This window comes from Rattus norvegicus, chromosome 18 (genome assembly GCF_036323735.1).
Source record: "Rattus norvegicus strain BN/NHsdMcwi chromosome 18, GRCr8, whole genome shotgun sequence".
NCBI classification, from domain to species: domain Eukaryota; kingdom Metazoa; phylum Chordata; class Mammalia; order Rodentia; family Muridae; genus Rattus; species Rattus norvegicus.
Window position 1 is genome coordinate 26,202,288 of NC_086036.1, and position 13,432 is coordinate 26,215,719.

Genomic DNA, 13,432 nt, shown 5'->3' on the forward strand with positions numbered 1-13,432 from the left:
TATCTGAGTGGAGTCCCAGTGAGGATCCAGTATTGATAGTGTAGCAGAAGCCGGAGGCCTCAAAACAAACCAGCAACTCATTGCGATGTAAATTTGCAAGCAAGGAAATGTGGTATACTGTGGGACACACTGTGACATGCTACAGCTTCTATGATGAGATTTCTTTGTGTGTGGGGTGGAGGGAGGGTTGTAAGAGCAGAGGGTGGGGCTGGAGAGATGGCTCAGCGGTTAAGAGCACCCGACTATTCCAGAGGTCCTGAGTTCATTTCCCAGCAACCACATGGTGGCTCACGACCATCTGTAAAGAGATCCGATGCCCTCTTCTGGTGTGTCTGAAGACAGCTACAGTGTACTTATATATAATAAATGAATAAATCTTTTAAAAAAAAAAACCAGAGGGTGGGTATGAGGGGACAAGGGGATGACTGAGTGGGCTGGGTGCATGATGTGAGATTCACAGAGAATAAAAAGTTAAAAAAGAAAAAGTAAACAAGTAGGTAAATTACTGTGAATTTTAATCAAAATAACAGGAATGATGAAATGTGTAGTAGTTTTAATCTTACACTTCAGACTATTCCAAACCCTACTGGGAAACAAGGGTTCAAAGTGAAGTATAAAAGCTTGTAAGCCGGGGGGGAAGGGGAAAAAAAAAAGTTTATAAGTCTTTGAGGATTCTTCACAGTTAACAGTTGATTTGGGGGAGGAAAACACTGGTAATATGCACACGTTCCTATAAGTAAACTCCGACCCAGCTCCTGTACACATCCCTAGTGAAACTCATCGGGTCATCAAGACATGAAGTAGAAGGGGAGCTAGCTGGGAGGAGAAAGGGCATTAACAAGTGGAGGGGAGCCAGAGGGCGGTGGAGAGACACATCGCATACATACATTATGTCTATGCATATATGACAAATTTATAATTTGTCAGCAAAACCCATTGTTTTATATGATTAATATGTTAAAACATCTTAGAATAATTATTTCATCTTTTAGTAAAGGCAGATGAGGGAGAATTAATTACAGTGCATAAAGTAACATATAAGTGTATTAAGCATTTGACTAATCACCAGAAAAAAAGTAAAATCCTCCACTAACAAAAGACCTCAAATGATCAAGAATGAGTAAAAACACAACTGCGTACCTACATCTCAAGTGCAGAGAAAGCAGCCACGGCCGACCTATGCAGAACTATGCACAGTCTTGGAGGAAAGGCATTAAACCGGAATAAAACTAGATGGGTATCAGTTGTGGAGCTTGCCATAGCTTTCCTATCCTTTCACCTGGAGGTCCCGGCTGTCCTAGCTGATGAGGCTGGCTGGCATGAGTCTTAGAGAAAACAAAGAGATGTATCCTGTTCACTAATTTTTTCACATTTATTACGTGTGAATGTGTTTGGATACAGGTGTGCCACAGCACATGTCTGATCTGAGCAATTGGAGGAAATTAGTTCTTTTCCTTCCACTCTGTAGGTTTCAGAGATTGAACTCAGCAGCAGAGATCTGGACTTCTAAACTGAACACTGGGTATAAACGAAGGAAGAAAGAGTGCTGGGCAGGTAAAGTCAGCCTCCTTGCCAGTTGTTCTAGGCTCCCTGGAACCTGGAATGACACACTTTTAGGACACTGGCTGGGGGCTTTCTGGTACACTGATGCAGTGTCTGGACAGTATTATAGATCTGACAGCTACGATGTCCCAGTTACTCCTGGTCTCCCTTCTGCCTTTACCTGCTTGCTGAGCCATGGCACAACTTAAGATACCAGGCGTTTACCTTCCTTTTAGTCCCCTCTTAAGTCTACTAAGTGAATGGACACCGTTTATCAAAACCACTTTCTAAATTTAATTTCCTGTTACACCATGTAATCCAAGCTACTTGGGAGGCTGACTCCAGAAGACTCAAAGCAAAAACTCTAAGACCAACCTAAACTATGGGCAACATAGTAACATCTCAAAAAAAAAAAAAAACAAAAAAAACAAAACAAAAAAAAAAAAACAGAAAAGCAAGAACAACAACAAAACCTATTCTGCAATCCTGTCACATTTAAGCTAACATTCTTGAAACACAGATCCCAAGGTTACTCCTAGTTTGCACTGTTTTGTCACTGTTGTGAGTATTTCATTTGCATATGCAAAATAAGTGTGACCCGGTGGTTATAGAGCTTCCTGAAACTTGAAGTTATAAGGGGATCCTCTACAAAAGCAGCAAATGCTCTTGAATTCTAGGGGTTGAAGACTCTGGCCTTCTGGAGTGTGGTGAACCTGGCTCTGACAGGCCTTTCCCTTCTCCCCTTTCCCTCTGCCTTGCTAACATTCCTAGCCCCCAAGGTCTATTCCCTTATTTGGCCACTTCCTGGGGCTGACTACCAAGGTCCAGCTATCAAAGTATTGAAGTCCGGCAAGCAAAAGCCCCTTTTGCCTCATCTAATTAACACGCCCAATTAAAAAAAAAAAAAACTCATCCTAACAGGGCGCTTCCTCTTGTACTTACATAAATCATCTTTTTCCTGTGTACCAAAGAACTGTCTTCTCTATCCAGGGGCAGTCCTTTGTCCCGTCCTGCCCCGCCCCCTCCCGGCCCCCAGGGACAAACACCCCTCCTCCCTCTCCCTCATCCTCTAGCTCCTATCACTGCCTCTTTTCCCTTACTCTCAGTCATTCTGGGACAAATAAATCTCCTTTGTGCTAAGAACTTGGTCTTGGGGGTCCTGAGCCCATAGTGATACTTACAGGGAGGGAAGGGGGAGGGGGGGGGAGGTTTTTCACGTAGAAGACAACATTCTAGAAGGGAAGGTACCAGTGTTCTTAAGACTTAAACCAAGAAAATCACTTAGAAATGTTAGTATAATTCATCTTTCAAACCTTCTCAAATAATCGCCCAACTTACTATTATTGATGTAATCCAATAAAATTATCTTTTTTTTTCTCCAGCTTCTTTAAAACCAAAGGCTCCTGTACCACATAAAAGTTAAACTATCCATTTCTTCTGTTTCTCTGCTTTTTATGTCACTTGAACTGTGACCATAAAAAAACAGAAGTGGCGTTTCCCTTTCACCTCCACAGCTGACCAATGTATGCAAAAATATGAAATTTTAGGGTATGCGCTTTCGAAGTTTAAAGATGCATATCTTTAGATATAACATCTAAGATGTTAAGTGTGGAACATTTATATTTATACAGCACAGTGCCAAAAAGTACTAAGTGCACCGCTCTGAAATGTTACCTTACTAAGTCGAAAGCAAGCTGAGGGAAGCAGGAATATATAGATGAGCATAGAAGGGCATTTTCCTGCCAGATTTAACCGACATCTTGCTCCGAACTACAGAGACTCCTCTGGGTGAACCGTCCCGGCCACACCAGAAGAGTGCGCACAGCCGGGTGTGCAGCAGGCTGAGGTAACTCCCGCACCTGAAAGGCAGGGTACTCTTCTCGCGCGAAGACCGTCCTTCAAGCCACGTCACTCCGAGACGGAACCAACCTGTATGGGAAACTCGGCCGCGGGCCGCTTTGGAAGTAGGACTTCCGCCGGAAGGGCGGGCGCTCTCCGAGGTCCGAGTCAACTTCCCGCTGGTGTTCGGCCTGCTAGGCTGGCGCGGCTATAGGGACTCCGGTGGAGATGGCATGCGCTGCCGCGCGGTCCCCGGCCGACCAGGACAGGTGGGTCCTCGGGAAGGCTGGCCGCAGCGTCACTGGGCTCGGGGCAGTCTGCAGCTTCCGAGCTCCCGTCGCACCAAGTTCCGCTGTAGCGGTAGTGGGTGGTGCGGTGCGGTGCGGTGCGGTGCGATGCGGTGGGATGCGGTGCGATGACAACCGGACTCGATGGTGGAGAACAGTAGCGCCGCGAGATGAGCGTTCTATATTAGTGTTGCTATCAGAGAGGCTCGCCTGATGTTCTCTGAGTTGTTCCTTTATGTGTAAGAGCGCGCTCCAGCCTCAGGCACTCTTGACAGGCTGTTGTGTCAAAGTAACACTTGTATTGTTTTGCTTCCGTCATTAAATACACACACACACACACACACACACACACACACACACACACCCCACACACATTTATATATATTTTTTATATATAAAACAAATTACGGTATAAGATGTCTCTGCTATGTCGATGAAATTATCCCTTTTAAGTTACCTAGTTGTGCTTTTTTTTTCCGTGTGTGTTTGTGGCAGGTTTATTTGTATCTACCCCGCTTATTTAAATAATAAGAAGACCATAGCTGAGGGGAGGCGGATCCCCATTAATAAGGTGAGTATCTGATACCTAAACGATTAAAGGCTTAGGGAAGGTTGGCTTCTTATAGCCATGACTGCTTCCTTTTTTTTTTTTTTTTCTTTTTTTCTTTTTAAATGAGATTGAAGAGAACACTTGCAAAACAAGAGAGAATTTTTTTTTATTAACTTGAGTATTTCTTATTTACATTTCGAGTGTTATTCCCTTTCCCGGTTTCCAGGCAAACATCCCCCTAACCCCTCCCCCCTCCCCTTCCTTATGGGCGTTCCCCTCCCCATCCTCCCCCCATTGCCGCCCTCCCCCCAACAATCTAGTTCACTGGGGGTTCAGTCTTAGCAGGACCCAGGGCTTCCCCTTCCACTGGTGATCTTACTAGGATATTCATTGCTACCTATGAGGTCAGAGTCCAGGGTCAGTCCATGTATAGTCTTTAGGTATTGGCTTAGTCCCTGGAAGCTCTGGTTGCTTGGCATTGTTGTTCATATGGGGTCTCGAGCCCCTTCAAGCTCTTCCAGTTCTTTCTCTGATTCCTTCAACAGGGGTCCTATTCTCAGTTCAGTGGTTTGCTGCTGGCATTCGCCTCTGTGTTTGCTGTATTCTGGCTGTGTCTCTCAGGAGCGATCTACATCCGGCTCTTGTTGGCCTGCACTTCTTTGCTTCATCCATCTTGTCTAATTGGGTGGCTGTATATGTATGGGCCACATGTGGGGCAGGCTCTGAATGGGTGTTCCTTCAGTCTCTGTTTTAATCTTTGCCTCTCTATTCCCTGCCAAGGGTATTCTTGTTCCCATTTTAAAGAAGGAGTGAAGCATTCACATTTTGATCATCCGTCTTGAGTTTCATTTGTTCTAGGCATGTAGGGTAATTCAAGCATTTGGGCTAATAGCCACTTATCAATGAGTGCATACCATGTGTGTTTTTATGTGATTAGGTTACCTCACCCAGTTCCAACCATTTGCCTACGAATTTCATAAAGTCATTGTTTTTGATAGCTGAGTAATATTCCATTGTGAGGATGTACCACATTTTCTGTATCCATTCCTCTGTTGAAGGGCATCTAGATTCTTTCCAGCTTCTGGCTATTATAAATAAGGCTTCGATGAACATAGTGGAGCACGTGTCTTTTTTATATGTTGGGGCATCTTTTGGGTATATGCCCAAGAGAGGTATAGCTGGATCCTCAGGCAGTTCAATGTCCAATTTTCTGAGGAACCTCCAGACTGATTTCCAGAATGGTTGTACCAGTCTGCAATCCCACCAACAATGGAGGAGTGTTCCCAAGAGAGAATTCTTAATGGTTTATTTGTAAAGAAGAGGTCTGGGTCGAGTTTTCATGTCTCAAAACCAAGATTATGACAGTCTTCTCAATGAAAGCAAAGTGATAGCATCGGATAGCACAACACACAGGATGCAAACTCTTTATAAAGTATAGGAATGGAGCTGGGGATTTAGCTCAGTGGTAGAGCGCTTACCTAGGAAGTGCAAGGCCCTGGGTTCGGTCCCCAGCTCCGAAAAAAAGAACCAAAAAAAAAAAAAAGTATAGGAATAAAGGTGTGCACAAGTGTAGTTTTGTTGAGTTTTGTCTTTATTGTTTTTGAAAGGAGTATAAAATCACTTTAAAGTTACTACTTGTGGAAAGTAGGTATAGGAGGTGGGGGATAGTCTCGTGGTAGAGCTTTTAACCCAAAATGTGGAAGACCCTAAGAGATTTACAATTCTGAATGATCTCATCTTTAGATAGGAAAACCGTAGTTAGGGTCTGGTCTGGTAACTTAAGCTTAGAAAGCGCCCAGAGCTAAATAAATGAGCTCACAGAATTTTTATGTTGTATTCTACTTTTAAAGAGGCATTTGATTTTATGATTAAATGAGGTCTAAAGCAAAGAATTAGCTATTTTTATATCAGTATCTTTCATTTGGCTATTTGAAGAGTAAAGTCCACTTTGTGTCCTCCAGAGCACTGTTCAGAATAATGGCCAATATAAAGCTTTTGATAACAGCTCCCAGGTGCTCTTGGCATATTTATTGTTAAAAAAAATCCATTGATGTATAGCTAACAAACTTAGAAAAGTATGTAAATTGAATAATTTTCATACAAGGAAACTGGATACGGCACCCAAACTGAAGAAACATTGCCAGTTGGCAGCAGACAGATCCCCTCTGCCTCCTGTGTCTTCCCTGTGCTCTCTCAGACAAGGGAACATTGTTCTGATTTCCAACTCTATAGGTTGCCTTGAGCTGGTGTTTCACTCTATATGTATGGGGTTAGTCATTGTGTACTCTCCTGTCTTTTTCACAGATCCTTAAAATGTGAGATTTGTTGATAGTCTTACCAGAAATGTTTGCATGTTTTGACGCTCAGGAATGAATGCAAAGCCTCAAGTAGGCCAAGCAAGTTCCCTGTCACTAAGCGACACCCCAGCCCCTGCCGTGTAGTTTAAGTGCTCCAAGCAAGAGTTTCTTAGCAGGAGCACCGTTGACAGCGTTTGCTTCTTTTAAAGGTTTACTCTATTTTTATTCTTGTGTATCTGTAGGTGTCAAGTGTGTGGGAATGTGCAGGTGCGAATGCAGGCACTGTGGAGGCCAGAAGAGGTGTCAGATCCCGTGGAGCTGGGCTGCCTGAGTGGGTGTTGGGACTGAACTCGGGTCCTCTACAAGAGCAGGCTAAGCTCTAAGCTGCTGAGCCATCTCTCCAGCCCCCATCAACAGTTCCAAATCAGAGAGTTGTTCGTTGTGACAGTTCTGTGCGTTCTAAGATGCATGATGACATCTCTGGCCTTTACCTGCTAGATAAACTCCCCTCTTATCTAGTTATTCTGAAACAAATCTGTCTCCCAACATGACCAAATGACCCTGGGGTAGAGGGTGTGTAAATGTCCCCTGCCCCTGCTACAAGCAGCGCTCTGCAGAGCTGCATTGTGTGCATCCCACGCTCCCTAAGCAGTGCTGTGTGGCTACAGCAGTGGCTTAGCAGACACGAATACTCACTGCCTCTGCAGAAGACCCGTTCCCAGCACCCACGAGGTGACACACCCATCTATAACTCCGTTCCACAGGATCCAAGGCTTCTTTTGCCTTCTGTGTGCACTGCACAAATATGGTACATAAACACACAAACAAAATGGTAAAAATAAGATGCAGTGCTACTATGAACATGCTTGAGTATATATATTCAACTGTTGAATGTCCACTCGAATTGCGGGGCCATAGGCAGTCATGTCCAGCTTTAGTGGGTAACGGTCAGTATTCTGCAGCAGCTGTGTGTAAGCGTTTAACCGGTCAGTTGTATTAGTACCTACTGTGTTCAGAACGTCAGGCTTTGTGGGAGAATGTACTGACGAAGTCCCTTCTCTCACACAGTGTACTAATGTTGGAGGAGAGAGAAACACACAACTGTGTTGTTCTTAGGGATTTTTAAACCTTAGTAAAAATAAATTGTAAAAAAGAACACTAGGGTTTAGTCTGTTTTAGTCATAATATTAGAAATAATCTGCACAACAATGTAGTAATAACTACTTGAAACCCCGCTGGTGACCGTCCTTGTTTTTAACTATTCAGGCTGTAGAAAACCCCACGGCTACTGAGATTCAGGATGTATGTTCAGCAGTTGGACTGAATGCGTTTCTGGAGGTATGACGGGGATCTCATCACTGTGTCTTATTCTCACCTCATTGATGCCATAACTCTGAAGACCTATTTTTGTTTTGTTTTATTTGTGTTAGAAAAACAAAATGTACTCCAGAGAATGGAATCGTGATGTTCAGTATAGAGGCAGAGTTCGGGTACAGCTCAAACAGGAAGATGGCAGCCTCTGTCTTGTACAGTTCCCATCACGTAAGTGTTTTAAAATGAACACATAGGGTTCTGGGGTAAGGTTATCTTGTACAAAGGGTATGAATACCACTCAGCCATAGCCCCAACACTCAGAATGTTGACGCAGAAGGATTGCCGCAAGTTCAGGGCCTATGCGACCTGTAGAGTGAATTCAAGACTGACCTGAGCAACTTTGTAAGGCCTTGTCTCAAATTAGAAAACCCAAGAAGTCTGGAGATGTGGCTCAGTGCTAGACTCTACTTACCGCACAGGGGCCTAGGTTCAAGCCCCAATACAGCAAAATAAATCTAAAGAGCAATGCGAGTGACAGAAGCAGGAGTATTCCTACTGAGGTCCCACTCACGTCAACTTGAATAGTGACACTACTATTGGCAATGGATTTATTATTGATAAAAATGGTTTTTTAAATGAACTAGAAGCTAACATACCCATTTTTCAGACAATACTTACCTACTGGTGAGTAGTAAAGGAGGTAGGGAGTGGGGATCAGAGACTAATAGAGACAACTGCGGGGGCGGGGGGTGGGGACTATGACAGCTCAGAGGACAAAGGCACTTGATGACCTTCGTTCAGACTCCACAAAGTTATTTTCTGACGTGTATACCTGTCACATATATACACACATATTATGTGTATGAATACATGGTTTTAGTTCAGAAGCAGAGTGTCACATCTTTAAGTTTTTATTTTTAACTTTTTCTTGTGTATATTTTAATTTAGAGCTGTTCTTCCCCCCCCCCTTTAATATCTTCAATTTTATTAAAACAATTGGACTGTCAGGCTAATTGATAATGTAATTGTTTGTTTTTAGCTAAATATAAATGAGTGGTTTTTATACATCAGTCATTGCCAGAAACTTAAGATTCTGACTCAAAACTGATAGACAGGGCTGGAAAGTGGCTCTGTGCTGGGCATTTGCCTAGCAGCACACATGAAAGTGTTTTCTACTTTGTGTTTTCTCTCAACATTTCCCTCCTGCCTTAAAGGACCCAAAATAGGTACACAAAAAAGTTTATGATTTGAAAAGCTGCTCAAATTTATTGGTGAAAAGAATACTCCTATTTCTGGTAAGACAGTAAACAGATATCAAAGATGTGGAGGTTGGTATGTTGAAGCAAAAAAGGTGGCTTCTTGTAGTTAGATGGAGCTGGACGTGGGTGTGTGTCACTGTCACCTGGGCGTAGGGGTGAGGTGCCTGTTGTTTAATATGTCCTCCCCCCTCTCTCAAAAGAGTAAGGGGTGGAGATCTGGGCCTAGGACTGAGGTTTCAAGTCAATAACGTGTTGTGTATTATTTCTAAGATTGTTGCACTAAACCTAGCTTCTAATTTCTAGGTAAGTCGGTGATGCTGTACGTAGCAGAAATGATACCCAAGCTAAAAACAAGGACTCAGAAGTCAGGAGGTGCTGACCCAAGTCTTCAGCAGGGAGAGGGGAGTAAGAAAGGGAAAGGAAAGAAGAAGAAATGATGTGGCGTGAACATACAGTGTGCAGTTCTGCTGGGAGAGACGTGGCATCTTTGCGTGTGAGGGAACAGCTTTTTGTTGTGTTGTTTAACTGAGCTGCGAACGTGTGTCTCCCATCTTCAACAGTTAACAATGAAGTCAGTTTACATCACAAGTTTGCATCCAGCTTTTAGATGTAAAAAGAAAAATTGTGTGTGTGGAAGAAAGAATATTTTTAACAGATAATGACTGTCCCATAAGTTACTTGAAATATCTATCTGTTTGTCCTCCGTGTAAACATATTTCAGATATATATGTTTAATAAAGTTTGGAATACACATTTTGTTCACCTTTAAGTTAATGAAATAAAAGATTTAAACTGACTTTTGTAGCTTTCACCAAGGAATCAGTTAATGCCAGAAGAGGTTGATGGTACCGCAGCAAAGCGTGGCCAGGTGGGTAAGCAGAGAGGTGAGGAGGGGCCGTGGGAACTCTGTCCTTAATCTGCTGTGACCATTGGCACCTCAGGCTTAAGCTTCAAACTTGCTTATGTGTTAGTCTCACGACCACTGTTTCTGAGCTGGAGAGACATTCAATATCAAAGTGTTGCTTCACAAGCAGGAAGCCTGACTTTAGATTCCTAGTACCCATGTGAAAGCCTGGTGCAGTGGTGTGGGAGACGGCAGATCCTAGGGCATTGCTGGCCAGCCAGTAACTGTATGAGCTCCAGGATCAGTGAGAGACCCTGCCTCATAAGATAATGTGGAGAGTGATAGGAGACTTAATGTCAGTCTCCGGCTCTCTCTCTCTCTCTCACATACACACACACACACGCACGCACGCACGCGCGCGCGCGCGCATGAACGTGGCACAAAACATTTCCAAGCCAATGTGGTGTCACACACCTACAATCAGTCTAGCATCTGGGCAGTGGAGATAGGAGGATCAGAAATTCAAAGCTGGCCTCAGCTACACATCCAGTTCCAGCCAACCTGAACTACATGAAAACCTTCCTTCAAACAAAGCATTGTTCCCACCGGAGTTATTAAAATGACCTGTGCTTTAGCACCCAGAAGTCCTAGTTTCTCTGAAGAAACTAACTTGGAAATGTTCTTGTGAATTCATTCCACAGTAATTCCTGGAGTGGTGGCTTACACCTGCCAAGGCACAGCATGACTGTGGCGTTGCTAGAACTCAGGCCAACACTAGAAGCCCATTAACTTAATCACGTGGCCCTCCCCTTCCTGAAGACATAGCCAATGGGAACCCGTACCTCCTGAAGATCAGAATAGTGGGGTGGAGTGGGGCAGACAAGGTTTTCTTCCGTGGTATAATAGTCAATCATAAATTGCCAATAACCCTAATTGTGGTCTGATAGGAGCGGCCCCCATAGACGTATATCTGAATGCTTAGTCGTCAGGAAGTGGCACTACTTGGTAAGGTTCACGAGGCGTAGCCTGGTTGGAAGAAGTGTCCCTGGAGGGGGGCTTTTAAATGTCTGCCTGTTTCCGACACCTGTCGATCCTGATATCAAACTCCCGGCTGCTTCTCCAGCACCATATCTGCCTGTGTGACACCAGGCTTCCCATCCATAATGGACTAAACCTCTGAAACTGTAGGCCAGCCCCAGTTAAATGCTTTCTCTTACAAGAGTGGTCATGATGCCTCCTCTCAATAGAACACTGGCTAGGAGACTAAAATCATTAGTTCAGCAAACAGGACAAGTGGATTCATTTCTTTGGACTGTAGGATTCTATCTGGGCTGAATGGATGTTTGCCTATCTCCCCAAGAAACGTTAACAGAACACGTGCTGCCCGAATGTGGAATGCTCTAGAACTAAGGATGAGTCTGGGGGTTATCGTCTCTACCGTTTGTGAAAGGTCATGCAACTGAAGTTGTCTGAAGGTGGAGAACCCACAGGGCTCCCAGTACTGTCACCTTCTCAGCATTAACAATGCCATTGCCCTGCCACGGGGGGTGGGGGTGCCTAAGCAAACCTCCTGAAGGTGAAGTGTCCCCAGGAAGACTCCCAGGGAAGTCACCTTCCTCTGTGTTGTATAAAGTAGAATGGGCTCCACCAGGGAGCACAGAGATGTCTCCAAATGGCCGATGGGCTATCGAATGCGTCACAGAAGCTAGAGAGACGGCTCAGCAGTTCAAAGCACTTGCTACCTTTGCAGAAGACCAGAGTTCCAATCTCAGCAACCACATGGCAGCTCGCAACATCCTAACTCCTGTCCCATGGTAATCCAATACCTTCTGCTGGCTTCTGTGGGCATGAAGCACACGTGTGGGGCATAGACACACACGCAGGCATTCACACACATTTTTAAATACTCTTTTTTAAGATTTATTTATTCTATGTATGTGTGTACACTGTCACTTTCTTCAGACACACCAGAAGAGAGCATCAGATATCATTGCAAATGGTTGTGAGCCACCATGTGGTTGCTGGAATTTGAACTCAGGACCTTGGGAAGAGCAGTCAGTGCTCTTAACCACTGAGCCATCTCTCCAGCCCCACACACATTTTAAAAAGTATATAATTACAGTCCTTGAAAGTAGTATGACAGGCTTTTAAGCTCGTTATGGTGTCTGTTGGTGTGACCTTTGCTGTGGACAATAAGACACGCTGCTGAGGTCTTTCTAGAAAAAAAAAATTGCCTGTGTACAGGGGGAGCTGCATGAGGTCGATGCTATTGACTCTATGAGCCTCTGAAGTGGCCAGAAAAGGGAGAGGGAAACCATGGGGCAGAGCACTGACTTCCGGTTCCTTACCACTGAGTGCATAGGGAGAAAGATAATTAGATCTGTGCTGCCTCACTTCCCAGGAGCCCCAAACTCAGACTTGGGCAGTGGAGAGGGAGCAAGGGACAGAAGACAGCCCTGGGTCTGACCTTACATACGAAGAAAATGACAGTGCACGTGAAGGACATTGTGATAACCAGAAATAGTTCACCTTGAACTGTAGATTCGGGAAGGACTTATTGTTTGAGGACAAGGCCTTGTGTAGCCCACATTGGCCAGGAATACTCTTGAGCTGACCCCCCTCTTCCACTTCTGGAGGGCTGGGGTTACAGGCCTGAGTGCCACCGCTTGGTGCTGGGGACTGAGTCCAGTGTTCTACCAACAGCTACATCCCCAGAAGAAAGACTGTTTTTAATTGCTACTCTGTGTGTGTGTGTGTGTGTGTGTGTGTGTGTGTGTGTGTGTGAGAGAGAGAGAGTGTGTGTGTGAGTGTGTATGTGGGTGTGAGTGTGGGTGTGAATGGGTGTGAGTGTGTATGTGTGTGTGAGTGTGTTTGTGTGAGAGTGTGTTGTGTGTGTATGTGTGTGAGTGTGTGTGAGTATGTGTGTGTGAGTGTGTGTGTATGTGTGTGTGTACGTGTGTGTGTGTGTGAGTGTGTGTGTGAGTGTGTGTGTGTACGTGTGTGTGTGTGTGTGTGTGTGTGTGTGTGTGTGTGTGTATGTGTGCCGTAGAAGTCAGAGGACAAGTTGAAAGAGTTGGGTGTCTGCTTCCACCATATGGGTGCCCAGGGACCAAACTTAGTCACCAGGCTTGACAAGATGTATGAGAAAGTTCTCAGGAAAACTGGACAGACACCAAATGCAGTGCTGTGAGCAGAGGCGAAGCCATATGTAAGCAGCCACGCTTGCCCTGGGCCTTAGCCAGAGCAATGAGAGCCAGCCCTGGCCCCACTGAGCCTAGTGCTGGAGGGGAGATGCCTGGCAGCCCTGTGGCTACACCCCAGGATGAGAGGTTCATGGAAAATGACTGTGAGTGGGTTAAGGGAGTGCCTCCCACCCAGGCGTTTGTGCTCAACATGGTCCCTGAGAAGACAAGTAACACAGCCATGGGAGCTTCTTGTGCTCCATTGGACCTCAGCTTCCCTTCTTAGCTGCTCATCCTAAGATCAGCTGCCCTTGCTTG

At 44.8% G+C, this 13,432-nt stretch overlaps 1 protein-coding gene across 2 annotated transcripts; it reads left to right on the top strand.

Moving 5' to 3' along the window:
- The first annotated feature begins 3,600 nt into the window (after nt 1-3,600).
- Nucleotides 3,601-9,884, top strand: Srp19 (signal recognition particle 19). Of its 2 annotated transcripts, none has more exons than NM_001106157.2 (5): nt 3,601-3,650; nt 4,164-4,239; nt 7,782-7,853; nt 7,946-8,057; nt 9,392-9,841. In NM_001106157.2, exons 1-5 carry the CDS (start codon nt 3,610-3,612, stop codon nt 9,523-9,525), a joined length of 435 nt encoding a protein of 144 aa, NP_001099627.1. In that variant the 5' UTR covers nt 3,601-3,609; the 3' UTR covers nt 9,526-9,841. The 2 variants fall into 2 exon arrangements, with proteins under 2 accessions (NP_001099627.1, XP_063133291.1); XM_063277221.1 differs by lacking the exon at nt 3,601-3,650 and adding an exon at nt 6,523-6,724 and having other exon boundaries at nt 4,171-4,239; nt 9,392-9,884.
- The last annotated feature ends 3,548 nt before the right edge of the window (nt 9,885-13,432 follow it).